Source organism: Ruditapes philippinarum, unplaced genomic scaffold, assembly GCF_026571515.1.
Source record: "Ruditapes philippinarum isolate M1 unplaced genomic scaffold, ASM2657151v2 ctg6401_1_1_1_1, whole genome shotgun sequence".
NCBI classification, from domain to species: Eukaryota; Metazoa; Mollusca; class Bivalvia; order Venerida; family Veneridae; genus Ruditapes; species Ruditapes philippinarum.
Genome location: NW_026860006.1, coordinates 1 through 27,728, shown reverse-complemented (window position 1 = coordinate 27,728; position 27,728 = coordinate 1). Strand labels below are relative to the sequence as shown.

At 31.2% G+C, this 27,728-nt stretch overlaps 2 protein-coding genes across 2 annotated transcripts in view; both read right to left on the bottom strand.

Moving 5' to 3' along the window:
• The window catches only part of LOC132758603 (dystrophin-like), a 38,089-nt gene extending 20,624 nt beyond the window's left edge, over window positions 1–17,465 (bottom strand). Inside the window, exons 1-8 of the mRNA XM_060750296.1 lie at window positions 17,047–17,465; window positions 10,813–10,982; window positions 6,894–7,050; window positions 6,236–6,365; window positions 5,442–5,590; window positions 5,054–5,188; window positions 4,162–4,261; window positions 3,497–3,604 (exon numbers count right to left, since the gene is read on the bottom strand). Of these exons, the coding sequence (XP_060606279.1) occupies window positions 3,497–3,604; window positions 4,162–4,261; window positions 5,054–5,188; window positions 5,442–5,590; window positions 6,236–6,365; window positions 6,894–7,050; window positions 10,813–10,982; window positions 17,047–17,082 (985 nt within the window). The 5' untranslated portion in view covers window positions 17,083–17,465. The remainder of the gene's footprint in view (window positions 1–3,496; window positions 3,605–4,161; window positions 4,262–5,053; window positions 5,189–5,441; window positions 5,591–6,235; window positions 6,366–6,893; window positions 7,051–10,812; window positions 10,983–17,046) is intronic.
• A 246-nt stretch (window positions 17,466–17,711) lies between these two features.
• LOC132758602 (uncharacterized) lies at window positions 17,712–27,475 on the bottom strand. Its single transcript, XM_060750295.1, has 3 exons — window positions 27,376–27,475; window positions 25,663–25,864; window positions 17,712–23,629 (listed from the first exon to the last, which is right to left on the bottom strand). Exons 1-3 carry the CDS (start codon window positions 27,387–27,389, stop codon window positions 23,024–23,026), a joined length of 822 nt encoding a protein of 273 aa, XP_060606278.1. The 5' UTR covers window positions 27,390–27,475; the 3' UTR covers window positions 17,712–23,023.
• Window positions 27,476–27,728: the final 253 nt, after the last annotated feature.

Here is a 27,728-nt window from a genome sequence, read left to right as displayed (position 1 = left end):
TGTATTGAGCATTTCTGTCTAAATAGGGTGTTTATTTCCCGTTTTCCGTCACTTAGACTTTTTTCGCATTTACCAAATTTGTGATATTTTGACAAATATTGAGTGCGAAAAAAGTCTAAGTACATTTTTACAAATAAAATCTTTTTCTTCATTTTTTTTTTTCAAGTAATTTTTTTAAATGTACAATATAACTGATTTTCATTTCAGAGTACACAAATGTTAAATTATATATATAACCTGAAAAAAAACAGGACAGTTTTTTATGTCTCTCCTGAAAAATTTACAAATATGCACTTAGACTTCTTTCGCTTTCACCCCTCGACCTGTTCTCTAATACTCTAAAATGGCTGGGATCCAACTAGGATTTATTTATTTGTCTTGTTGATCTAAATTCTACATTCCATTTTATTACGTAACACTTGAGAAGTCCTGAAACAAGGTCAATATGACTGATTAATATGACTGATAATTTAATTAAACCCCATTTTAATAGACTGCTTATTGAGTTAAAAAAATGTTGATTTTAAGTAAACAAGAAAGAATGTAACAGAAATGCAACCTTAACGACATGATAAGTTTAAAGTCAATGACAACATCAGGGTAGAAATAACAACTGAAAAGTTTTTTTCAGGTACTACAGCTGTGTGGACTTGTTGAGTTAGGTAAGTTAATACATGTGAAAAATGTTGAGGTTAACCTTTCAAATACCCACCAGTGATAGAAATTGATAAATTTATTCATGGTCCCCAAAGACAAAGTTGAGTTTTACATGAGTAACCAGTGTAAAAATACATCAGATTCTGTTAAGAGCAATGCCTATCAATGACCAAATTTTTGAATATTATATGACCAAATTTTTAAAAATATTCAAAGTTAAAGTGACTTTATGCTTATTATTTATTGTAAGCTAAGCTGAATTGGCTATACATTTCAAAAGGTTAACTTATTAGGATGATTATAATGGTGATTGACCAACAGATGATATTAGGTAAAATTCAGTATAAAATATAAATCCCCCTTAAATATGAAAAGACTGCATGTTATTTTTATAAATAGAACATTATGGGTAAAATTCTGATGGATTATATTTACAGAAATTTCCTTGGGTCAATGTTGAGATTAAGAGAATAAGTGCAAGAGAATAATATTGAGGTTAGATAGATATATATATCCATACATGCCAATATTCCAGGCCACCCAGATAGGGGGATTTTGGCCTTTTTAAAAAGCAGGGGGATTTGGACCAAAAGTAGCCTGGGATTTTTAAGCAAGCACAAAAACCAGTCGTTATCTTTAAACGATGCCCAAAACATTTTAATTTAAATTTCCCCAATTTTATTATGAAAATGAACATTTCTACAAAAGAGCATTTGATATTTCAAGTTTAACATACATGACTGTGGAAAGAATAATATGTAAACAATTGCAAATAAACATAGTACTTAAAATATTTGATGAAATAAAATAAGAATCCCTGCCTAAAACAAAATAATTTTAATGTATGTTTATCATATAAAATACATTTTTATATCAGATATATATTGAATCATTTTAGTACAAATAACTTGAATTTTTGGCATTCAAAATCATTAAAAAAAAATATACTTTAACAGCCAAAAATTTTTTCTCTTTAAAAAAGGTATCAACATTTTCCACGGAGAATTTTTGTAGCCATAGAAAGGTGAAATAAAAAGGATGCTGTGTTAAAATTTCCGTTGACACTTTCATAAACCGTAAAAAAAAAAAAATCTGACACAAATCTTAATCCAGTTTACTCAGGTCATAGTACTTCACACCAATTTTTTAAACACATCGATTGCCTTATATGCAGTAGGGGAGTCTAGACACTACGTCACTTGATACCTGTATGTACATGTAAACGTAATTGATGCAGAGTTGTGTAAAGGTTTTTTGGAGTGTACTGGACAACTGGATAATAATTGGACCTAATTATTTTGGCCCTTTGGGTGTTAAAACAGGTATTATTTATTATTTATCTGATTAAACGGAGATTTTACCTCTTTCAATCCCTCCTCAGTGTTTTTGCTTACTGTGAGACAAAGCTAGTTATATTATTTTTGCAAACAACATAGATCACATTACATAAAAAATAATAGTTTCAAAACGTTCTAATCTGTATTCTTGAGATTCTATTGCCTGATCATTTTTTTTATCTTCAAAAACCCAACGCCGACAACAAACTCAAGGCGGGGTTACATAGCCCAACAAAAATTGATACGTCACACATTCAGTATCGACGCTGCCAAAATTGGTTAAGCACCTGCAATACTGACACTGATTGACAGTTTATCAAAGAGAATTTGTTATTTCCTTGACAGCTGAAGTGTGTCGGAGTAACTAACAATACAATTATCTGTTAGCCCCTGCTGTTTAATTGGAAACATTACTTCAGGCATATATAGTTGTAAAAGTTGTTTAAGTCTAGGATTGTTTAATTATGTTTATTGGTAAAAATGATGCTTTAATTTTTTTGTTGTTGAATTTTTTGAAAATCGGGGGATTTCGATCCCACGCGGGAGATCGGGAGACATGGTCGAAAATCGGGGTTTTTTGTCCCCCCGGCGGGGGATATGGCATGTATGAATATATCTGAGAGGAAATGTTTTGAGATACATTAATATATACCTGAGAGGAAATGTTGAGGTAATAAATATATACCCTGAGAGGAAAGTTGAGGTTAAAAAAATATATACCTGAGAGGAAATGTTTGAGCGTTATATAAAAATATATACCTGAGAAAAAAATGTTGAGGTTAATATAAAATATATACCTGAGAGGAAATATTGAGGTTATATGAAATATATACCTGAGGGAAATGTTGAGGTTATATACCTGAGAGGAAATGTTGAGGTTATATAAAGTATATACCTGAGAGGAAAATGTTGAGGTTATATAAAATATATACCTGAGAGAAAATGTTGAGGTATATAAAATATATACCTGAGAGGAAATGTTGAGGTTATATAAAATATATACCTGAGAGGAAATGTTGAGGTTAAAAAATATATACCTGAGAGGAAATGTTGAGGTTAAAAAATATATACCTGAGAGGAAATGTTGAGGTTATATAAAATATATACCTGAGAGGAAATGTTGAGGTTATATAAAATATATACCTGAGAGGAAATGTTGAGGTTATATAAAATATATACCTGAGAGGAAATGTTGAGGTTATAAAATATATACCTGAGAGGAAATGTTGAGGTTATATAAAATATAAAACCTGAGAGGAAATGTTGAGGTTATATAAAATATATACCTCAGAGGAAATGTTGAGGTTATATAAAATATATACCTCAGAGAAAATGTTGAGGTTATATAAAATATATACCTGAGAGGAAATGTTGAGGTTATATAAAATATATACCTGAGAGGAATTGTTGAGGTTATATAAAATATATACCTGAGAGGAAATGTTGAGGTTATATAAAATATATACCTGAGAGGAAATGCTGAGGTAATACAAAATATATACCTGAGAGGAAATGTTGAGAGTTCGGACCAAAAGCACGGAAGGCATCATGGAGATTTTTTAACCTATCTTCAGCAGATAACTGGATTTCTTTCCATCTAAACATAGAAATAACATACAATTATAAAGGTTAATATAATCATAAAATCATACAACTATAATTCTGACTGATTAATCATTGTTCACACTTCCTGCTAACCTTGTTAGGTAATTCTTGTAGACTCTTTACATGCAATGCTATTGATTTCTATAGTAAATGACATTTATACACAGGTAGGACTTTGATTAACAGTGAGTTACTCACTTCATTACCTGGATAAGCATCAAATTTTCAGGATATTTACTTCAATACTTTTTTTTTCATAAAATTAAAAGACCATTCTGTTTAACAACAATAAGAACCATTTCAAATTGTATATGTGGTGTACTTAAAATGAAGAAATAGAGCAACTAACTGTTTCATCCTTTTAAAGTAGTCATTTCTCAAGGAATATAAATGCATTAATGAATATATGCCTACAATTTCACACAAAAACTTAGAATTACATAATCCTGCAGGATACAGGAGTTTAGTACATGTATATAAAATCCTAGATTTACACTTCACTGTGGTCACGTAAGCAATAATAATATTACCCTTGTTTATAATCTTCTAATTTATGTGACTTAAACATGTGACAGTACAACATTGGCTGCCTCAAAATCATTAACATGGTCGTTTACATTGTCTACCTGACCCTGTATAGGGGCTACTGCTTGCTGATATGTCTGAAATACAAAACAAATGTCATGTTTCATTCCAAATCTTAAATCTGTCAGTTTTTGATAATGAATTCTAATTAGTTGAACTTCAAACTAAACATATACTATTAATGTTATCTGGCAACTTTCAAGAGTCACAAGTTGAGAAATGTCAGGTGCCTTATTCCTGCATTATTACTGACAAAAGAATAGACATTAGTACAACCATCAACCAATCCGATGCTTTAATTTTTACATTGATCATGTTGATATATCTCTTAGGCTTTTTATCTCACTTCTTATATTTATTTGTACATATCTCATACTGCAGGGCTTGATTTTACTTTAGTTTTCTCTATCTCATACTGCAGGTTTTGTTTTGATCTCTTTTACTTTTGATCTCACTTACTCGAGTGTTTTTTTTTTTGTATCTCATACTGTTTTTTTGTTTTTGTTTTTTTAATCTCATTTACGTAATTTTCTCTATCTTATAGAAAGTGTTGTTTTTTCTCACTTACATTAGTTTTCTCTTTCTCATACAACTTTCTATCTCACTTAAGTTTTATCTATCTCATACTACAGTATTTGTTTTAATCTCACTTTAGTTTTGTTTTTATCTCACTTACTTAAGTTTTCTCTATCTCATACTGTAGGATTTGTTTTTATCTCACTTAAGTTTTTGCTATCTCATACTGTAGGTTTTGTTTTTATCTCACTTACTTTAGGTTTCTCTATCTCATACTGTAGGTTTTGTTTTTATCTCACTTACTTTTAGTTTTCTCTATCTCATACTGTAGGTTTTGTTTTTATCTCACTTACTTTAGTTTTCTCTATCTCATACTGCAGGTTTTCTATGAGGATGTCACCTACAGGCTGCCAGCTATCCTTCTCATGTTCGGCTTTAACTAAACTTTCATTTAAATCATCCATGGAATCTTGGAAGAATGTCATTTTCTGTAGGAATGCAATGTAAGATTTAGTATTCATTTAAACAAATAAATAGCAGATCTACAATTTAAACGACTAAGAGAAGAAGAGGATATGCTTAAACAGTCTGTATAGTAAGATATTGGACAATCAAATTTACAAATACATACACAATCAACAGGAGAATATTAAATTTTCATGTCACTATTCAACCTATTATCTTATTTAAAATAAAAAAGAAACTAAACATGCAGTAGATAATAAACTATTCTATTCTTACCTCTGAGACCTCGTCTAAAATGGCTTGCCATTGGTTACAATTTTGGTTAAGCTCCGCCCACTTTCTATTTAAGAGGCGGATCTGACGTCTAATCTTTTTAATGAGCTCCTGAGCTTCATGCTCGGGTGATTTCTCTAAACTTATATCACCTAGAAATACAAATTATTCACAATCAAATACCCATATATCATGTTAGTTATATATCTTTAGAACTACTATGTTGCTATTGCATTTCATCATTTTAGGATATAGAAATATGTAACAAAATTGAATCAAATAAAATTATACATTGCTTGCCTTTCATGCATTTCCAATAATAGCACTAGACAATAAATATGTCTCAAAGAATATTATAAACATAATTTTCACATACGAAAAGAACAAAATGTTTCAATTCACATTACATTGTGTGAGAGTAATTATATCATCTTGTTGCATGGAATCTGGGTTAAAGTGGTTAAGATGATTTTTTTTAAAATCTTTTGTATCAAGTCTGTGTTGGTTCAAGTCTCACCACAGACTGGTTTGTCCTATGAAAAAGGTTTCCAGGAAGTGTGAAGGTCTTTAGTGTACATGTGACAGAAATATCGGGTCATCTACTGTCTAAATCAACCAGAAAATAAGGTTATAGAAAGTTGCAGTTACCGTATCACCTTTACAGCATTTGACTGGTTTAAAGCCCAACCAAAATAAGAGGAAAAATTCTTGATGCCTAACTTTTAATGACAATGATATATATTAAAGCTATGCATAAGTCTTGTGCCCGGCTTTACTATATTGTGTTATATATTTACCTGTCTCGCTGCTGTCTCCACTATCTACACTGAGCCGGTTATCTTCCCCTTCTTCCTGCAGGTACAGGCGCCCGGCTTCCAACGTCTGCTCGACCAACTGACGCTTCATACTCAATTCTTCCCGTAAATTCTAAATAAACGATAAAAAATAATTCAATAAAGTCACCATCATACCTATCACGACCACCAACCTCGTTACCTTGACTTTATAAATGATGTACGATGAAATATAGTATAAAAGAGAGAGTGGAAGCAATTAGTTTTATCAGATTATAATAAATAGCTGTCGGGTAAAAACAGTAAATTTATCTGGCTGTTATTAGGGAACGATTTATCAACTATCATTCCATATAAAAAATACTGTTTGCTGGACTACTTTCTTTTCTAGCAAAATTATTATTAAAAATATATAGGTAATTACATTCATATCAAATTTATGTTTCAAAAGAAAATTGACAAAGTCTTTCAAAACTTCCTTGTGTTGTTTTGCTATATATTTAAGGTTAAACTAATCTTTAAGAGACCATATAGAAAAGAAGTACAAAACCTGTACAGTGTAAGCATGGGCTTAAAGTATGCGTAACTTTCTACAGTATGGTCAAAATACCCAATTTGTCTAACAATCAAGATAGAGAAAAGGGGAGTAATGCGGACAGACCTTATTTGACTCCATCTGCTTTTGCAATGTAGAGTTATCTCCCCCAACTGGTCGTTGAGCTTTGAGATCATGCTGTTTCTTGAGTATCCATGCCAACAGGTCTTGTATTGTGTGAAGCAGACGTAACCATTGCTCTGCATTTGTCTCCAGACGACCTCTGTAACAAAATTTCTACTGATATTAAAGGTCAAATGGGTGTAAATAACATAGAAAAATATCTAAGGATTTTTTATTTTTTTAGTTTGTCTGTTGGTGTAACACTAATCTGTTACATATACAGAATAGTTTAGTTTTCTTACAAGATGTTCTAAGACTCTGTAACGATGATGTTAGACATACTGTCTACAGAAAAAATATGTGCCTTGCCCAAAAATCTTCTAGGTAAATGCCTCCCTAATGGGAAAATAAGATAGGCTACCAAAGATTTAAAAACAAAAAACACAAAGTAAATGCAATAAAAGTGTTATATCCCTTATATATCTAGATTTATATTGCTGGAAACATATCATATTCAATTACATGCGAGACCTATAGCTAGAGCTAGATTAGTCTAATTTAAATGAAAGCATTCTCATTCCTTAATTTTTCTGTTATGGCCTGTGTGAGGTACCTTGAATAAATGCCATTATTGTAGGATACACTACACAGCCACGGTAACAATCAAAGACAGGCCAGCCATGGTAATATACATACCAAATTCATCATTACCCTTCTCATTGTTTATATCACCACATCAAAGTATTATAAATGAATAAAAAATTATCATTCTTTTCTTTCCTGCAGATTCATTTGCTGCAGCCTATATAATTTATTCATTTAAATGCATTTTAGAATTTTATATTTCAAGAATTTAGCGAACATTAATTGGTATTCTGACAGTATATCAACCTCATTTGAATAACAGATATGCAAAAAACTGCAACATTTACAAAGAATTATTTATTGACTTTTACTTCATGGCATTGTTTTTGTTTTAACAAACAATCAAAATGAAATTTTCATTTGAAAATGCATCAAACATTATTGATATTCAATTAAATGTGCACTCCCCCCCAACATCAACAAAACTGAAATACAGTACATTGTACCAGACAGAGGAATGATATATACATGTAGGAATAATTTAATGCTGATATCAGATTCAGGCATTGAACATGTTGTAAATTATTCATTCATCACAGATGATAGGGAAACATGGACATAAAATGATATCAGAATATCATAGGATGAGATATCAGCAGCAGTTACCTCAGTCACAATGCTATCATCTCAATATATCAATGTTTGAGCCGCGTCACGACAAAACCAACGTAATGCGTTTGCGATCAGCATGGATCCAGACCAGCCTGCGCATTCGCGCAGTCTGATCAGGATCCATGCTGTTCGCTTACAAACCCTATTACAAGTAGAGAAACTGATAGCGAACAGCATGGATCCTAATCAGACTGCGCGGAGGCGCAGGCAGTTCTGGATCCATGCTGGTCGCAAACCCACTATGTTGGTTTTGTCGTGACACGGCTCAAATTTTATACTTTAGATGTATGTACTTTAAAAGAAAACTTTTTTCAGTCTAATACAGCATATACACACCATCTGCTTCAACGGTGAAAGGATATTCACACATGATCTCATGTTGGGTTTTCAGACAGTGCAGTAACAATAACTAAGCATATATACCTTTTATGAAAGTTTAAATTAAAGAGAGATGTAACCATACAGTACTGCATCTTGTCTAATCCCTGGCCTGTTCTTGCAAGCATTGTTTGGTATGCATTAACCCTTAAAATGCTATACATATATATACACAGTATCTTAAATGGATTTGTCTTTCAATTAAGCCTAAACCATATTACTTTTATAGCCAGTTTAAAGTAATGTATAATGCCAGGCTAATTGTACAGTAAGCCTAGTTTATACAGTTAGGAAAGAGTAAAGCATAAGGCTACATTATTAGGTATGGAATATAGAGTTAGGCTAGTGTACAGTAAGGCTAGCGTATAGAGTTAGGTAAGAGTAAAGCATAAGGCTACATTATTAGGTATGGAATATAGAGTTAGGCTAGTGTACAGTAAGGCTAGGTATAGAGTTAGGTAAGAGTAAAGCGTAAGGCTACATTATAGACTATGGAATAAAGAGTGAGGTTAGAGTAAAGAGTGAGGCTACATTATAGAGTATGGAATATAGAGTTAGGCTAGCATATAGAGTGAGGCTAGAGTAAAGAGTGAGGCTACATTATAGAGTATGGAATATAGAGTTAGGCTAGCATATAGAGTGAGGCTAGAGTAAAGAGTGAGGCTACATTATAGAGTATGGAATATAGAGTAAGGCTAGAGTAAAGCATAGGGCAACATTATAGAGTATGGAGTACAGAGTTCAGCTAGAGTATAGAGTTAGGCTAGACTAGAGTATAGAGTTAGGTAGGCTTGGGTATAGAGTCAGGCTTGAATACAGTCGAGGTGGGGTTCAGAATAGAGCCAGGCTTAAATATTCATTGACCCTTGAAAATAATTACATTAACATTAGACTTTATAATTACTTGCATGGAAGGAGTTTAGAGTGTAGAGAAGACTTATATATATATTCAAAGCAATACATGAAATAAAAATAAATTGTGTCAAGGAAACAGTAGCAGTCCCTGTCAGTTCATACATAATTGAATAACATAGTCTCTGAGTTCCTAAACCAGAATTGTTATATCACCCTGAGGTGGAAACTGTTAACTAAATGATGGTATCACAATCTATCAGACATAATGAAATCTTTTATTTGATCTTTATATAAACCAGAAATGCTGGTTTGATCAATTCTATACTTGTGTACATTACTGATTGTATTGGTGGAGGAAACTGATGGGTTTTCTCTGTTTACTGCATGCATGGAAGCTTAGAGCAGTTCCTACCATTTCATTTACTACCTTATAACTTTTACACCTACACTATAAAGTCTATTACAAAAATGTTAAGCTAACTCTATTAAATTGAAATGTGAAAGTCTGGGGGCTACATATCTCTGGACATCATGATAATGGGAGTAAAGTATTTTAAGCCTTAACCTCTGGTATTTAAGTGAGCTTAGATTTAAATCTGGAACTGCCCATAGAATTTTTATCAATTTCAATCCAGAAAACACTAAAACTTGGTCTGCTCAAAAATTATACATGTATGACAGTTCAAACTGCACATACGTTGGTATGCATGCTCACCTGGAACTATAATGGTGACTTCAACAAGTCATTACAGCTGTTGTAGACTGGTTATATTAACTTGTGATTAATTTGTGTGTGTGTGTGTTTTTTTTTAATATTAACTTGTGATTAATTTGTGTGTGTGTTTTTTTTAATATTAACTTGTGATTAATTTGTGTGTGTGTTTTTTTTGTTTTTTTTTTCAATAATAACACTGTCAAGGTGATATAACATCTGATCAATATCAAGGTCATATAACATCTGATCAATATCAAGGTCATATAACATCTGATCAATGACAAGGTCATATAACATCTGATCAGTATCAAGGTCATATAACATCTGATCAATGACAAGGTCTATAACATCTGATCAATGTCAAGGTCATATAACATCTGATCAATGTCAAGGTCATATAACAGCTGATCAATGTAAAGGTCATATAACATCTGATCAATATCAAGGTCATATAACATCTGATCAATATCAAGGTCATATAACATCTGATCAATGACAAGGTCATATAACATCTGATCAATGACAAGGTCATATAACATCTGATCAATATCAAGGTCATATAACATCTGATCAATATCAAGGTCATATAACATCTGATCAATATCAAGGTCATATAACGTGTGATTAATATCAAGGTCATATAACATGTGATTAATATCAAGGTCATATTACATGTGATCAATATCAAGGTCATATAACATGTGATCAATATCTCACCTGATTTCCATGGATTTTGTCATCAGACTAAGCCAGCGTTGGTTCATCTCCTCCAGACGTTTATGTAGTCGCTGAATATCGGTTCCCACCATTCTGTGTGATAACTGGTTCCCAGCTGTGGTCAATGAATCGTATGTACTTTCCTGGGCATCAACCTCAGCTTGCAGATCCTGAAAGTAGAGAGAACATTCAAACATTACTATCGTATTCCATACTATTATCAAAGATTTGGCTCTAAAACTACAGCTATAATCCTGTACATAAAGACCAGGCTAAAAATATGAGTATATGTGTAGACAAATGGTCTGTCAATGCAGGTCACAGGTTAAACATTATAATCTTATTCTATTATACTATAATCAAAGCTTTGGTCCTACAACAAAACCCCCAAACCTGTAAATAAACACCAGACTTGAAATATGATTAAATATGAGTACACAAGTGGTCTCTCAAGGGAGGTAATTATCTTTTTTTGAAAATGCCAGATAAACTAATATTATTCCTATGATTATCTCCCCTTAACATAATACTCTGTTAATCTGCTACGGAATTTTTAAATATGAGGACAAAAATACATGGTCAAGATGAGAGACAAGAAAAAAATGCATTAACACCAATGGTTCATTTCCAAACTTGAGCTAAATTGTAACCAATCATGAGCAAGCATTGTCAAATGCTAATTTTAGATTACAGATACATCTTCTAATACTATTTTAGGCTTAAGTATTCAGTCGGTGAATCTGAATGAATGGGCAAAACCTCTAGCAGAAACAAATCTACCCAAAGATTACAAAAAATAATCCAGCCTGACACTGACCAGGTAAAGTAAGCATGGGATAAAAGAGAACAATAAAATAGTTTGATGAAAACATCCATACAGATTTGATATCTATCTGAAAATCCTATTTAAGTGAATGCCTGTCAAAATTGTAACATCGTGGAATTCCGTTAATCTATAGTTTAATATCAAATAAACAAATATATTATATCGGGTTAGAGATCTTAAAGGCATCAATTCAATGAGACATATTAAGCTGGATTTTTCATCGAATAATTGGGACATAAAAAAACTTGCATTAAAGCAATAATAGCGTATCTGCAACATTAATAATTGAAGAGATATAACAGTCTTGCATGATGTTACGACGTTTTTCATTCATTTCTCCGTTCAATGGTCAGTGATACTATATCATTGTCGTAATTAGCCTTATAGAAAATGTGCAGCCTTAATTTGATTTCACTATATAATAGATTGTATATTGTAATATAAGCTGGGTTTAATGTCTAATATTAGATAAGAACTAGACTAATTAGTGTGTCAATTTATATATCACATTAAGTCCAGTTAATTATCAGCCAGTCATCTAATCAGTATGAAACATCACAAACTATTATAAATATTATAGTCAAACCAAGGTGTCTGTATAATATATCATTATGCCCAAGGGCAATAACTCCGTGCGGTCAATACTTCACTGATATTTTCATATCTAAACTACCTCAGGTAACTGATGTGTTTAATTGAATATAAGTTCAGTTGTGCAAAAACAATTAACCTAAAAACATTATCCTATAGTCCTTGATATTTATTTATTCATATATTGTATATAATCATAAGGGGCAGACCCAATAGGTGTTTGTTAAGTAATTTTGCAACCCCCTCTGGAATAAAAAATCCTGGATCTGCACATTAGCCAAGGGGTATAATTCTGAAAGCAATACTTTCAGAGTTATGCCCCTTTTTCACTTAAATTTTTTACCAGACTATTTTTAACACCACATACAGTGCTCTAAGATTCACATCCTCAAATTAAAGTTGTAAAGATTATGAAGGCTGAAGCAGAAAATGATAGGGCCCATATGCTAGACAAATTTTGTGAACGTTCTGATGAAAAACATCAATGTAAAGGGCAAACATCACTGTAGTCAACACTTTTATTAAATTCATTAAAAACTTAATAATTATATATGTAGCATGCTACATTTCCTGTAAAAACTCAAAACATTGACATATAGAATGAAACCATGCTTCATTCACAGTAAACTTGGTACTTTAATTAATAACACTAATTTCCTACACAAAGAAATAATAACATATTCAGGCAATAAACTTTCATATCCATTTGTTAACCTTTAAATTTTTTCCTAATGTAATTAAATCTAAATTTGTTCTTTTATGTTTAATGCAAATAGAAATGGAAATACAGAGGGGAATGAAAGGGGTCACCAAGTGTAATCAGAGAGATTTAAATTCACACCTTATACCAGCTATATAAAATCTGAAAGATTTATATTTACCTGAATTCAGTATTGACTTGTTAAAAGTACATAATTAAGTTAAACATGGTCAGCTGTGACCAGTGGGTTACGATCAGTAAAATGATTCATCAAACTGTTTGATTGATTAGGGAGACATATTTTGAAAGCTCTCTCGTCTGAACTAGAATTACTCTAGAATTAAGAATATTTTTGAGTTTTTATTCCCAGCTTATTTCAGGGTGCAAACAAGTTTTTAAAATTATAACTTCAAAACTAAGGCAGACAGGTTGACTAATTTATTGTGAACAGTAGAACATCATCAAGCCATTAACAGTAAACTGTAAAACACAATATTTTGCCTTGAAAAAACCTATATTTTGCCTGGAAAAACCCATATTTGCAGAGTTCCAGATAAAATTTATTGTTATAATCACTTTTCTATGAAAACAAGTATAGACATAAGCCAGAAGTTTCACTCTAAACATGGCTTCATACTGCTAACTTCTTTGACAAAAAACCCCTACCTCAAAAAACAAAAACCTTCATTAAACATTATCTTCTCAAGGTAATACTGTACCAAATTCCAAATTCAAAGCAAAAAAACAAGTGCAAGGGTTATAAGCTGTAACAAGATGCTGAAAATATTGCTGACTGGTAGAGATCTTTCCTTCAGGAATGAATTATTTAAGCCTGTATTTGCCATTAGAATTTCACATTAAAAGAAATGGTCAATTTAACACATACATCTAAACAAATCTCTACCAGTGTACCAATGACCCCTAACTGTCAAAATTCATAACTCATCAGTCCCAGAGAAGATTTCCAGGAATATTCATATAATAGTTTGTAAATGATTTATTACTTTCCTTCCTCTAATTATATCAACATTGGCAAATATTCCATATACCATGTATAAATGAACTTGCCCTGGTCTTTCAGGAATCTACTGGTGGTTAAACACCTAACCTGCTTGGGGGGTTCAGTCTTTTTTTTTCACTTTTGGGGGAAGGGGGTCCGTGCCCTTTGGAGGGGGAAAATTGCAATAGGAGGGGGAATTTTAATTTGTTAAAATATGTTATATTGTGTTTTTCTGGTATAAAAGGGGAGCAACTCTTGCAACACATTATAAAAAAACGTCGCTTTTTCTTAAACATACTATTTTGAGGGGGAAATGGGGCCGAATTTCGCCGAATATTTTGGTAAAAAAAAACAAAACAGTGGGGTTACTGAGTCTTTCCATGTGACCAGTGAAAACCAAGGTCACTAGCTCTCTATTTTTAAACATTATTGGCCAACATATGAATTTTTTATACTTTCACATACTTCTGTACATATATTGTACGATATATAAATTTAAAAGTAAAACTAATATTTATTTCAGGAATTATATTACACATTAAGATCAGACTATGTACAAACATGTCTATTAAAGTAACATCACACAAACATTCAAATGGTAAGAAAATCTGAAATCAATTAAGATGATACAATTAAATGCTTGAATAATCTAACAGGGAAAGACATGAATAGTTTAGTATATCAAAAACTAATTACAGGTTAAACTGTTCACTATCTCCAACATAATAAAACACAGTTCTCATTCAATTAAAATCCCAAGGCGGGTCATTAAAACAGGCATTCAAATCATTGAATAACACAAAAAAATCTTATATCACAGTAAAGGGAGGTAATTCACAATATTATCTTAGTAAAGGGAGGTATATCACAAAATAATCTTATGTTAAGAGCCCTTTAGAGAGATTAAGTAATTAATCTCAAGTAGATACATCTTCTTTTTAAGTGGTCAACATTTAACTTTTCTGTAATCTTGTTTAAATCTTTACCACTTGAGACACCAAGTGTCAGACAATTCATCGAATTCACAAGCAAGGGAGACAACTTTTGATCAATTTAAGCCAAATACTAAATGAAAACAAAATCTAAAGTGTCTGTTATTAACCAAGAAAAAATTGAAAACTTATTACAATTACACCTTTTATCAACAAAGGTCATTTGTTGTAGAAGCAAATGTTTCTCATAAATCCATTAATTACACTTGCTTTTCCATAAATCATTTAACTTCTAAACAATATAGAACTGCTGGTGTATGGTATAAGATAAGGGGCCATCTTCATAATGTACAGAAGATAATATCCAGTGATAAAACTAATTTGTATAATGGGTCAAGATTCCATTTAGCTGATCAAAAATTGATTAATAGACATCATAGAAAGGGATATAATGAGAATAGACAGAAAGTATTTGTCTTGATAAAATATACATATGTTCCTACATGTTTCTCTATAGTTTAAAAATACTGTTGGAGTTTCAAAAACCAGAACAAGCTAAATCATGTCTTCTATTCTCTAGGTTATTTATCTTTTCTAACTTTGAACATGGATTAACCCTAACTCACATGAATTTCTTAAATGAACTTGTCCAACTTTTATTTTAGGGGCTCTCCATTATGAACTTTCGGGCTACCAAGATGAAAATGTAAAGTAAGTCTGCCAACAGTGTAAAGACTTTAAAAATGCATTGATGTGCAAGCTGGCAAACTTCTGTTTCAGAAGGTCAAAGTAAAATGCAAAGTTCAATAATTTTAGATAGAAATGTACAATTAGCATAGTACCAGTTTTATTGTATGATTTCAATTTGTATACCCGTTTTATTGTATGATTTCAATTTGCATACCAGTTTTATTGTATGATTTCAATTTGCATACCCGTTTTATTGTATGATTTCAATTTGCATACCAGTTTTATTTATGATAAAGCCTGTAATATTTGTTTTGAAACTTTTATTTCAATTTTTATTTTATTCTGACAAGCTTTCCATTACGATGATGTAAATCATCTTTTAACAGTGGGTGTTTATTATAAGAGCTTAACAGTATATTTCTTTTATTTTCCCCAGCTAATCTTCAATAATTCGGCAAAAAACACATTTTTACCTTCGCATCAATACATCAATTATAATCTTGACAGGAGAAGCTTTCTTCTTCACAACTTCTGATATTACTGCCAATTAACCTTTTATTCAATTTGGTAAAAAAAAAATGTACACCAGATACTGGCGGTAACAGACTTTCACCGAACATTTTCATTTTAAATCAGGTGCCATCGGCAAGCGGCCAAATTGTAAATACTCATGAAACAGCTGTTAAATATTTTCAATTGTGTGGCACGAATCACGTTAAATCAAATTTTAAATTTGTTTACTAAAATTGGGCAATTAGTAAACAAACAGTTACTCTACACATCCTGGTACCATTTATATATCTGATGCTAATTTCAATGGAACAGAAATGATTTTGCCACTTTGAAATAAGTTATTTTCTAATTAAACTATATGATGAAAGCTTCATTAGTAACCAAGAACTTATTCAAGACAAACATTCCTTTCTGAAGTACAAGTCCATCTTAGAGACAAAGAGAAAGATTTAATGACACAACTGCACCTGTATCCTGCTAACTTCCTGCCCTATATTATCATACAACTAATTGACACACCTCTAATTAAAGAACAAATAGAATCTTGTCACCATGATGAAACTTAAAGAGCTAAATTTCTCTATGACAACAATATCTATAATTACAGTATGTAATTATATGATTAAAATATTCTACTGCATTTTGTATTAGTACCCTGAAACTGATATAAAACCTGAGATCCGACCCAAATATATTGGATTGCCGATGATGTCATTAATATAAAAGGCAAATCAGTGAAAAAAATAAATTTACTCTGGTGAATTCAAAGAAGGGTAAGCTACATGTACCAATTTAACACCACCACCACCTACATCCCTAAGTCATATATTACTGACAATCAGAGAAGAGTTATCTCTCACATAGAAACCATACCATATAAAATGATATTTACCTCCCTTGTCTCAATCCAATACAAATACATATATACATATCATACAGACAGACAGACATTGAATATACATGTATGTATCTTATTTTATACCTGTTCAAATTTTCTAAGCAAGTGTTTGAGGTTCATCGTAATATCAATGAGATTTGGAGACAGCTGGAGTTGTCTTCTCCTGCCCCTTAATTCCTGCGATGTCGTCTGCACCAGGTGTGACAAGACATTGGCTAGCTCGGAAAACTCCACTTTTCTAACTTATTCCGCCACCCTTCCAGAATTACCTTCCCCACTTTGATGACAAGCCAACTAAATACAATTATTTTCCTCATTCAAACTAATTTCCTTTTGCATTAACTCCCTTTCCTTTAGCAAAACCACTTTTGAAATTATCTCCCTTGAATGCAATCGAAAATATTCTGGGAGTAATTTCTAATTTGTGAATAAAATTTATAAAAGTGTCATCGAAAAGATAATTTCTCACTTATTCTGTACACATGGATGTAACATCCTGAAGTTAAACATAGATTCCCCTCCCTGACAAAACACAACAATTCTTCCTTGCTATTTGATCAACACAGTGTTAATTAAAACAATCTGTTATGTAAAACTGTACATACATACATTTTCATATACCTCATGTTAATGAAATTCCAATTGATGTGGGCTGTTAGTCTTCCTCACAGATTAACATATACAATTAAACAAAAAACATAAAATCACAATCAAAACTTTAAAATAGATGCCAATGCTATTTTAATCCATGATAAAAACAAGATTGCATTTGTGAAAAATGCTATGCCACCGCATTAAGACAACACTTAAATGGTGTAGAAAAAGAATTTTTTTATTTTTGTTTCTGTACAATTGAACTTTTCCTTTTGACATCCAAGCAATGAGTAATTATAAGTGATATAGGATTGTGTAATAAATATTTCATCACTAGCTAGTTACTTTATCAATATACACGTGTTGTAAAAGCTCACTCTATTAGAGCTTCCTAATTCACCAAATATTTATAAAAAAAAATTATGAAAAAAAGACAAAACAAAAGAGGAATATGAAGTGATTATTAGTAATCATTTGTTATAAAACCATTCAATTTATATCATTTTGATCTTGTTAGGAAAGAACAATATATGGTTAAATGATAATAAGACTGTACAAATATTACAAACTGTTAAATAAAAAGCAAAGGGTAAGCATTCAAATATTACAATCTGTTATGGGTAAACATTCATTAATCTTAATTAACATTAATTATTCAAAATGTCAATAACGTTGGTTATTTTATTGTCAGCCAAAGGTATAAACATATTAGTTTTGTTTGTTTGTTTCATTTTACGCCTTTTGCCAACAGTATTTCAGTCATATAGGCCGGTAGTTTCCTAACTATCATTCCTGGCGAGTTACATCAGTACTAGACTACCTCCTCCCTGCTAACCTATGAAAACATCTCACGGGGATCAAACCCACGCCTGAGAGGTAACTGGATTAAGTAATTGACTCTAGCCCCTTGGCCACAGAGGCGATTATATAAATATTAGTAATATACATGTTAGTAATAAAACATGTGGGGTCATGTTCACTCTATAAAATTGAAGGTGTGGGGTTTTGACCACCCTATAAAATCAGGTGTGGGGTTTTGTCCACTCTATAAAATTAGGTGTGGGGTTTTGTCCACTCTTAAATTAAAAGTTTGAGGTGTGTGGGGTTTTGTTTGTCTTCCATGAGTAAAGGAGAGAGAACAACTTTACTATTTTAAATTTTTTATTTGTTTTAAAACATTTTTCATTAAGATAAAACAAAATAGAAAATAAAACAATAAAAACAATCAACTTTAAAAAAACTAAATATCTAAATGTTTAATGCTACCTGCATTAATACATCAAAGTTATAAAAAGACTTACAAAAGGTAACAATATCTAAATTTTAATGCCAGTTTGTATGTTATAATATAGAACTAAGTAATAAGATCTTTTGTATGACAAATAAATATTTCAGAAATTGTGGATAAATGGTTTATTAATTCTTATATCCTCTAATCTTGAATGATTTTGAAAACAGTGTTCTGAAACATATGCAATACAAGGAAAGCAACATTTAGTATATTGTTTACTTGATAACTTGCAGTACTAGAAAGTGATTTTAGAAAGCTCAATAATTGACAGGTTAATCATTTCTGTTTAATATTTTGAAAAGTGATGTATATTATCAAAATGTTTAATTTATTAGGTTAAATGCATCCAACAGCTCCAGTTAAAAGTTCAAACATGAAGAAATTGGTCATGTTCTTAGAACTACTTTCCATCTCTGATAATGACAAATTATTTCTGTTTTTTTTTTGTTTTTTTTTTCGTTTTAAAGACATCACAACAGCAGTGAGTGATGTGGTCTAATTCAGTCAACTATTTAAATACAGTGTAAAAATCAAAGGCAGAAACACAGTGTTCAAAGCATGAATTTGTTATCTACCTTGTAAGCATCTTGATAAAATCATAAAAGAAAAAGCTCAAAATTCTGGAACATTTAACGAAACAAAATTTAAAAAAAAACATAACAATATGTAAAGGATGAATGCTGCCTGCATTATAGTATAAAAATCATAAATATCACTAAAAATCCACTACCAATGAGATCAAAAGTTTACAGAATAAAATTTCAAGTACATAAATAAATAATTATATGATAAAAATGTGCACTTAAGTCTTATTATGTATTACAAGTTGAATTTAGAAAAAAATGTGCATGTTTTTATGTAAATATTTTTTTCCATTAAGAGACCTATAAGGAAGGAGATTTTATCAACTTAGATTTCAAACTAATATTTATTTGAATATGAAGTATAATTTGAGAGACTGTATTGTTTCATGATATTAAATTCAATTAATTTTGTTCTCAGCTGTTAATTCTAAAAATAAAATATTGAGAAGTTTATGAATGATAATGGATCTTTAAACACAAAAATATGTAAAGGTTTAATGCTACCTGCATTATTATATCAAAACTATCAAATAAACATTTGAGTAAAAAAACAAAAACAACAACAACAATATATAAAATTTAAATGTTACACATAACATTTTGTTCTCTAACTACAATATATAAACTTTAAATATTACACATAACATTTTGTTCTCTAACTGCTACAACTACAAAATGAGACTATTTCAAATCACTCAACAGTTAAATTCTGTTTAACATAATGATGATAATAGAAAACTACAAAGATAGCAATTTTTCAATAAAACACGCTTTAATTTTTAAATATGACATAAATTCTTTATATAAACCACAGAAATACTTGGTATCTAGTAATCAATGATTACAACTACAGTTATCATAAATTTCTTCATCACTGATTACAATTGGCAAATAAAGTAAATTTTGCATTAGTAACTGTTGCTCATCCAATACTTTCTAATATGAAATACTCTTTAGATTATATGAATCCAAGAATTTTCCTTGTGATATAAAGTAATTTTTTGGGGAAAAAAAGCAAATAAGAACATTCAAAATGTAATATGCCATATAACAATATTAACAAAGTTTAAAAGGAAACAAAACAAAAGAAAAATATTATTTATTAATTTTACAAAACAAAAGAGAAATAAATTTAACTTGCATTTTTTTTGATTGAATAGGAATTCATGGCAAATAATGAACCATGATCTATTGCACAAAGCAAACATCAAAATGCAACTTCTGACAACAGGCATTCACAAAAATGACACATCCCTGAATTCTTTTTCAGGTTTAAAAATATGAAATTGTCCCTAGTATATACACAATCTTTACAATGATTACTTATATCTTAAATAATTTGAAAGTGTTTATTTGTGAAAAAGGATAAAAGCAAAAGTATGTAATAATACAATGTACTACACAATGAAGCACACACATAACACTCACATACATTAACTGTGCTGCTAATTGCAATTGCTATTTGTATTGTAATTCTCACATGTTTTTAAAAAGAAGCAGTGGAAAGGGAAATAGCTTTTGTGACTGAAAAATACTTCTAAAATTGGTAAGAAACAAAATGAGGGCCATGATGGTCCTGAAATCGCTTACCAGTATATAGGCCCCTGGGCCAAGTGCAATTTTAAACCAGGGGCTTTTATTTGAACAAACTTGGTAGACACCCATTAGAAGATGTTTCATACTTAATATCTAAGCTCTAGCTATTTGGGTTCTTTTTTAATTTTTCAATGACCCCCGGGGCAGGGCCAATTTTGACCCCAGGGCATTTTTTTAACAAACTCGGTACACACTGACTTGATGATATTTCATGCAAAATATTCAAGCTCCAGCTCTTTCTGTTTTCTAAAAGAAGATATTTTAAGTTTTTGCTTTTGGTTGCCATGGTACAGAGTTTTGCTTGGAATTAAATTCTTTGAACAATTTTTAAAGTCGACTACCAAAGGAACATTCCTGTGAAGTTTGGATGAAATTGGCTTTGTGATTTATGAGGAGATGTCGTTTGAAGTAAGTTTATGGCCGGACGGACGTTGGCCAAAAAGCGATCACAAAAGCTCACCATGTCTCTTTTTGACAGGTGAGCGAAAAACAATATTATATGTAATAATCCACAAGTTCAGCAACTTGGCTTCCTTCTTACATATATTATTTAAAGTACAAATGTATTCTGTTTGTAAAGTTAATAAAATTTCAGATCATGTTAAAAATGTAAAGGGCAGTTTATATCAAAAGTCAATTGAGTTTTTTTGTGACAATATATGGTGTCAGTAACTTTTGAATGCACGACATCAAAAAACATTCAAGTTTTTTAGTTATATGTCTGCAAATTCTGTTTGAGTCTCAATTTCTATGAGACCCTTCACATATATTTGAAATATAAACTTACTACTGATTGGTTGAAAACTTGAAGAAGGAAAATAAGAGGGAACAAGATGGAGGGGATCAAGTTATTCCAATAAATTTTGATAAGTGTTTTTTTTGGTATAATGGCATGTCTGAGCCATTCTAAGAAAAGATTTGAAATAGAGGATATTGGACGAGTGTAGGTTAATACTAAATTTATTTAAGGAGTTGAATAAAATCATATGTAAGGTTATGGTGAGCAAAATACCGTTTTATAATGAGTTCAATAAATTTAGTATTGAAGCTACACGTAAATAATGTTCTTTTAAATAATGTTCTTTTTATCATATATTCAAAATAACAACATATCAATGTTAAAAAGGAGCCATTTTGCTTAGACTCCCCTACAGTGTTACACCAACAAAATCACACTTCAACACTACAACCAAAATGAAAGTTTTTTCTGACAATCTTATCATCAACAGGGATCATATGGACAGTCATTTTTAAATACTGAAAATTCAGTGTCCAAAATGTTCAGAAACTTACTGGTAACATATATCAGTATCATATCAGTCATTTTGTTACTTTCATTTTGCGTTTGCAAGATAAGAACAAGTTCAATAACTTACTTTTGTATGTTTGTAAGGTTAACAGAGTGAAAAAATCTAAATATTTGATAATTCTTCATTGATTTACAAACCGAGTGTAAAATTCATGAAATCATAAGACAACCATTAAAATTTGGAGCTGTTAAGTGCCTTCTGTATAAGGAAAAACACCAAAGGTGGAATTGTATTACACAAAATTGTCATATAACACTAACAGCATTTTTTTTCTTACATATGAATAAGGAACTAAATCACAGTCAGTGTTTCAAAGTTTTTAGAATCAATCCACAAATTCTATTAATTTAGCTAATTGTTTCATATTTTTTCTAAAACATTGATTAAAATCTCAATTTGCCATTGTGTATGTAAATTTTCATTTTTATTGAATTTCACAAATTGGCAAATTTTTTTCTCTTAAAATTTAGAGGCATAACAACCTAAAAAAATCTGTTTGTAAGACAGTATCTCTATTCAAAATACTTATTAAAGTCAATTGGCAACTTTAGCTTATAAGACCTTTGCACAAAAATCTGACCAGCTTCTAAACTGAATAATTGTGCAAAACATCCCATCTTAAGACTGACCTACAATGATCCCTGCATCAGAAATAATCAAAGGAAGTGGTTGAAGTTTTTAACAACTTAGATCTTTTTTTTCCTCAATCCAACAACGTTGTTTCCTTTTATGTTAACTTCGCAGTGAAGTAACATGTCATCTTCCAGGTCAGAAAATGTTTTTTCATTCCATAATGGAAAAACATGTTCAAGCATATTTTTGGCAATAGTGAACTCCTTGTTTTCAACTGAAACTTTTATTTGGGTCACTTTCTGTATTTTGGTTGTCAACATTCTTTTTTTGCAGTGGCTACATTTAACGGTCATGCCTTGTGGTTCAGAAACAATAATAGCAGATTTGCAACTGAAGCAGTGAGATGTGGATATTATTTCAATAGTATCAATGTCTGTCCACACATCCTTAGGTAATTCAACTTCAACGGTTTGAAATTCATCAATTTCTTCTAACTCTGTGTCTAAGGTGGTAGACAAGTAAACTTCCTGATTAAAAGATTTCACTCGAACATTTGTAACTCTGTAAAAGCAATTTTCTGTTGCTTCATCTATGAGCTTGTTCCAAAGAACAAGTGTGATGTCGGCACTTCCATCTATGGCTGTGACACTTACTTTGTCCAAATTTTGCTTCACACTCTCTCGCACACTGAACCCAGTCAGTTTACATTTAACAGTGACCTATAAAATAAGATATTTAAATGGTGAAAAACAAGACATATAATTCAAAGACATAATTAAAAAACAGCTATTTCTTTTTAAAAATCTTCCAGATTAAATCGGAAAATTGTAAAATGAAAGTGGTACAATTCAACTTTAGTTGTATAAGAAGGCAAGCTTCGAAACACATTAAAAAAAACAGCACAACAACATTCTGAACAATGGGTGCCGTTTTCAAGCCATGTTTTATCAAAAACAATGCTAGAAGAATAGCATTAAAATGACATCTGTTTAACTCATATGGAACAAATTCTTTTGAAGTTGTTTTTGAGCTATATGCGACACAAAATAATAACAGACAAATGGAAGGACGGATAAGGGTAAATCTAAATGCTCCCCCTAAAGTTGGGGCACAAAAAACAAGCAATTATCATAGTATTGCAAGCAATCCATAAGTCCCCTACCGGTAAGAGCCCAAGCAACATTCTGAAGGGCCATTGGCCATTCACTTAGGTTCCTATTTTAAGTAAATTTGTTGAAAAAGTTGATCACAGGAAACAGTTTTTATGTACGAACAGACGGACTGAAGGACACTCTAAAGTTATTTTTTAAACATTCCATGTTATCAAAATATAACATTTTTAAAATCCTATCATGATTGAAGAAGTTGGAGTAAAAATTACCAATTTCTCAAAAAAAAGTCTAAGTTCAAAAGGGGCATAATTCTGGAAATAGTCTTGCTAGAGTATTGAACACTCACAAATGTTGAGTGACAATAAGAAACATTTATATGAAGTTTGAAGTAGATATATTCAGAAAAAGAAGTTATTAAAATAAAATGTTTTTTTCATGAAAATTTTAAGTTAAAGGGAGGTAATTCTGATAAATTTTGTGCTAGAGTTGTAAACCTTGTCACATATGATGTGGTTGATGACAAGCAACTTATATTTAAAGTTTGAAGAAAATACCTTAAGAAATAAAGACCTTATAGTGAAAAAACTTAAAAACTAGAATCAGAAATCTTGAAATTCAGTCTATTTGTTGCCATAGCAACCAGAATTTTCAACATAGGAAGATAATAAAGGATGTGCATAATTTCCATACTGCCATCTTCCCATATGTCAAGTTTCATAAACATATTTTCAGTACTTTTTGCGTTATTGCGGGATCCAGGTTATGTGTAAAATTTGCCATGTTTTCAGTCTATTTGTTGCCATAGCAACCAGAATTTTCAACATAGGAAGAAAAGAAAAAGACGTGCATAATCTCCATACTGCCATCTATCCATATATCAAGTTTCATAAAAATATTTTCAGTACTTTTTGCGTTATTGCGGGATCCAGGTTATGTGTAAAATTTGCCATGTTTTCAGTCTATTTGTTGCCATAGCAACCAGAATTTTCAACATAGGAAGAAAAGAAAAAGACGTGCATAATCTCAATACTGCCATCTATCCATATATCAAGTTTCATTAAAATATTTTCAGTACTTTTTGCGTAATCGCGGGATCCAGTTTTGTGGACGGACGGACTGACGGACGGACAGACGGACGGACGGACGGACGGACGGACAGACGGACGGAGGGTAAACCTAAAGTCCCCTCCGGTAAACCGGTAGGGGACTAAAAATACTTTCAAAATGCTTGTATGAAGTAAATGTGGTAGTAAATTGCGTTTAAAATAAATGGGGCATGAATGAAATCATTGCTAATCAGATAAAATGCTACTGAAATTAGCATAGTACTATTTTCGTCCTGAACATTTTATTCTGTTTACATACAATATTCATGTGTGTTCAATAACAGACAATTTATGATACTGTTTACATACAACATTCATGTGTGTTCAATAACAGACAATTTATGATACAACTCTTTTGAGAATCAACCATAAGATTATGGAAGCAATATAATTTTACTGTTAATACATGTTCTAAAAATAATTGATGAGAAATACCTTTATACCCTTCAAACATAATACAGGAATATAAATTTTCTTAATAAGAATTCTGTTTGGAAATATGTTGGAAAAACACCAATGCATGAATATACATACCATGTCTTGCATTTTTGAATTTGACTTTACTTCTAGTATGTTCATTAATTTGCAAGATTCCTCTTCATTTATGGCTCTGTATGGAAAGCTTATTGCTTCCATTGGACTGGTTATTTTCGAGTCATGACTAAATTTGATGTCAAAGGCTCCCTGTTTCTTCAAGGACGGAATGGTGCTTGTCTGTTCCAGACATACAGCTGTTCTGAAATTTATTTAAAGTAATTGAAATTTTGAACTGAATATTGTTAAGACAGGTAAAACTAAATGTTGCATACATATTGGGTAAAGGAACAAAAGTTAGACATATACTGGAATGCGAGCAGTTCCCGTACAGAAGCAGTACCCGTATTTTTCATTTAAACGCTTGATTTTTACATGCATTCTTCAAAAATTCATTTTTAATCAAGCAGATACATAAACGAGACAAAATCTAAATGTCAGTTCGGCAGTACGTATAAAAAGTCTCATTTTAAATAACTTACACCTGTGCGTTGTCAAAACGTGACCTTGTTTTATCCGGGGGATTCCGTTCTTGCGCACATGCGCAAACATACTTACACGTGAGGCATGTTAAAGGGTTTTCCACTTATACCACCTGTTTACTGATAAGAAGGCAATGTGATGAAAACTTGTTTAATTATCAGAATTTTGACCAATATTACTATATAAAATAATTTTATGGCTTTGATGCGTAAAAATATCATGCATACAAGCATGCCATTGCATGTGAATGCGTTGGCGGTAACGGTACCGGGTAATAGATACACGCGTTTAGTCTTTCTATTTCCGGAATTACATTACATCTATTTATCTCTTAGAAAATGGTCTGTTCAACAATTATAAATGAAAAATAGGTCTGATATAATAAAATTGTATAATTATAATGGGTTAAATTTTATGTACGGGAACTACTTCTCTTCATACAAAATAATGGATAATTTCGGTACCCCATATGAGGCCTCATAACTAAGGGTTATTCTATGTTTAGAACATGATGGAATTTCCATGATTTCTGTGACGAGCCGAATATTGATGTGTAACGTTCAAATTTTGGTGAGTGAGCGTAATAAAAAATAATGTTTAAGTAACTACGATTTTTGTATGGGAACTGCTCGCATGCCAGTAGAGTCTGACATTTTACCAACTTCTTTCCAAGGTGAAATATTGGACTTCTCTAAACTTGATAAAAAATTACATATTACAAATCAAAACATGAAAGTTCCCATAAAAGATTGCCCGTCAGTGGTCCAGCTTTTAGGAATGATTGCTTTTCATGCAAAATATAGTTTGAGCTTTATTCTGAAAATTTTTGAAGAGATAAATATTGACGATACATTGACTTTGACAGTAGATACAATAAAATTTTTTTATATGTGTGTTATAAATTGGGAACATGGTGTTATGCATGCTTGTATTACACATCATAAATACTTCAAACTAACAGAAAGTTATTTTTTCTGTCATTTTTTGTCAATAACATTTGAAAGCGGAGTTTAGAGTTCAAGTTAGCCAAGAGGACAAGAAAAAAGTGACTTCTCTTATAAGCCAAAATAAATGCCAGCTAGAGTAATTTTTACTGGCATTATAAGATTTTAACTGGCATTTTATTTCTGTTTTAGAAATATAATTTTTATGACATAAGCCCGATCGGCCTGTTAAAAACTTTAAAAAAAATTTAGATCTAGGAAATTTAGAGATCTAGATTCTACTTACTTCTGTTTTGCCATTTCAACAAACGTTTGATGGTCAAGAGTATGGAAACTGATAACATCTTCGTACCCATTGATTGTTTGAAACACAGCCTTAAAATACTGAGTATATACTGAGTATTTTTTCGACCCGTTTTTACTGGAGAAACATTGTGGATGAATCCTACAGCAGATGTACGACGTTTTTTCTCGGGAGTCGCCATTGTTGTTGTTGTCGTAACTTCCCGCGCTTCGAGTTGGGTCAGACTACACTATTGATTTTTCTGTTGGGTGATTTGATTTATATGTAATTAATACGACCATAAACCTTCAGAGTATTTTACATTATAATCATGTTAACTAATGAAATTGACGGGT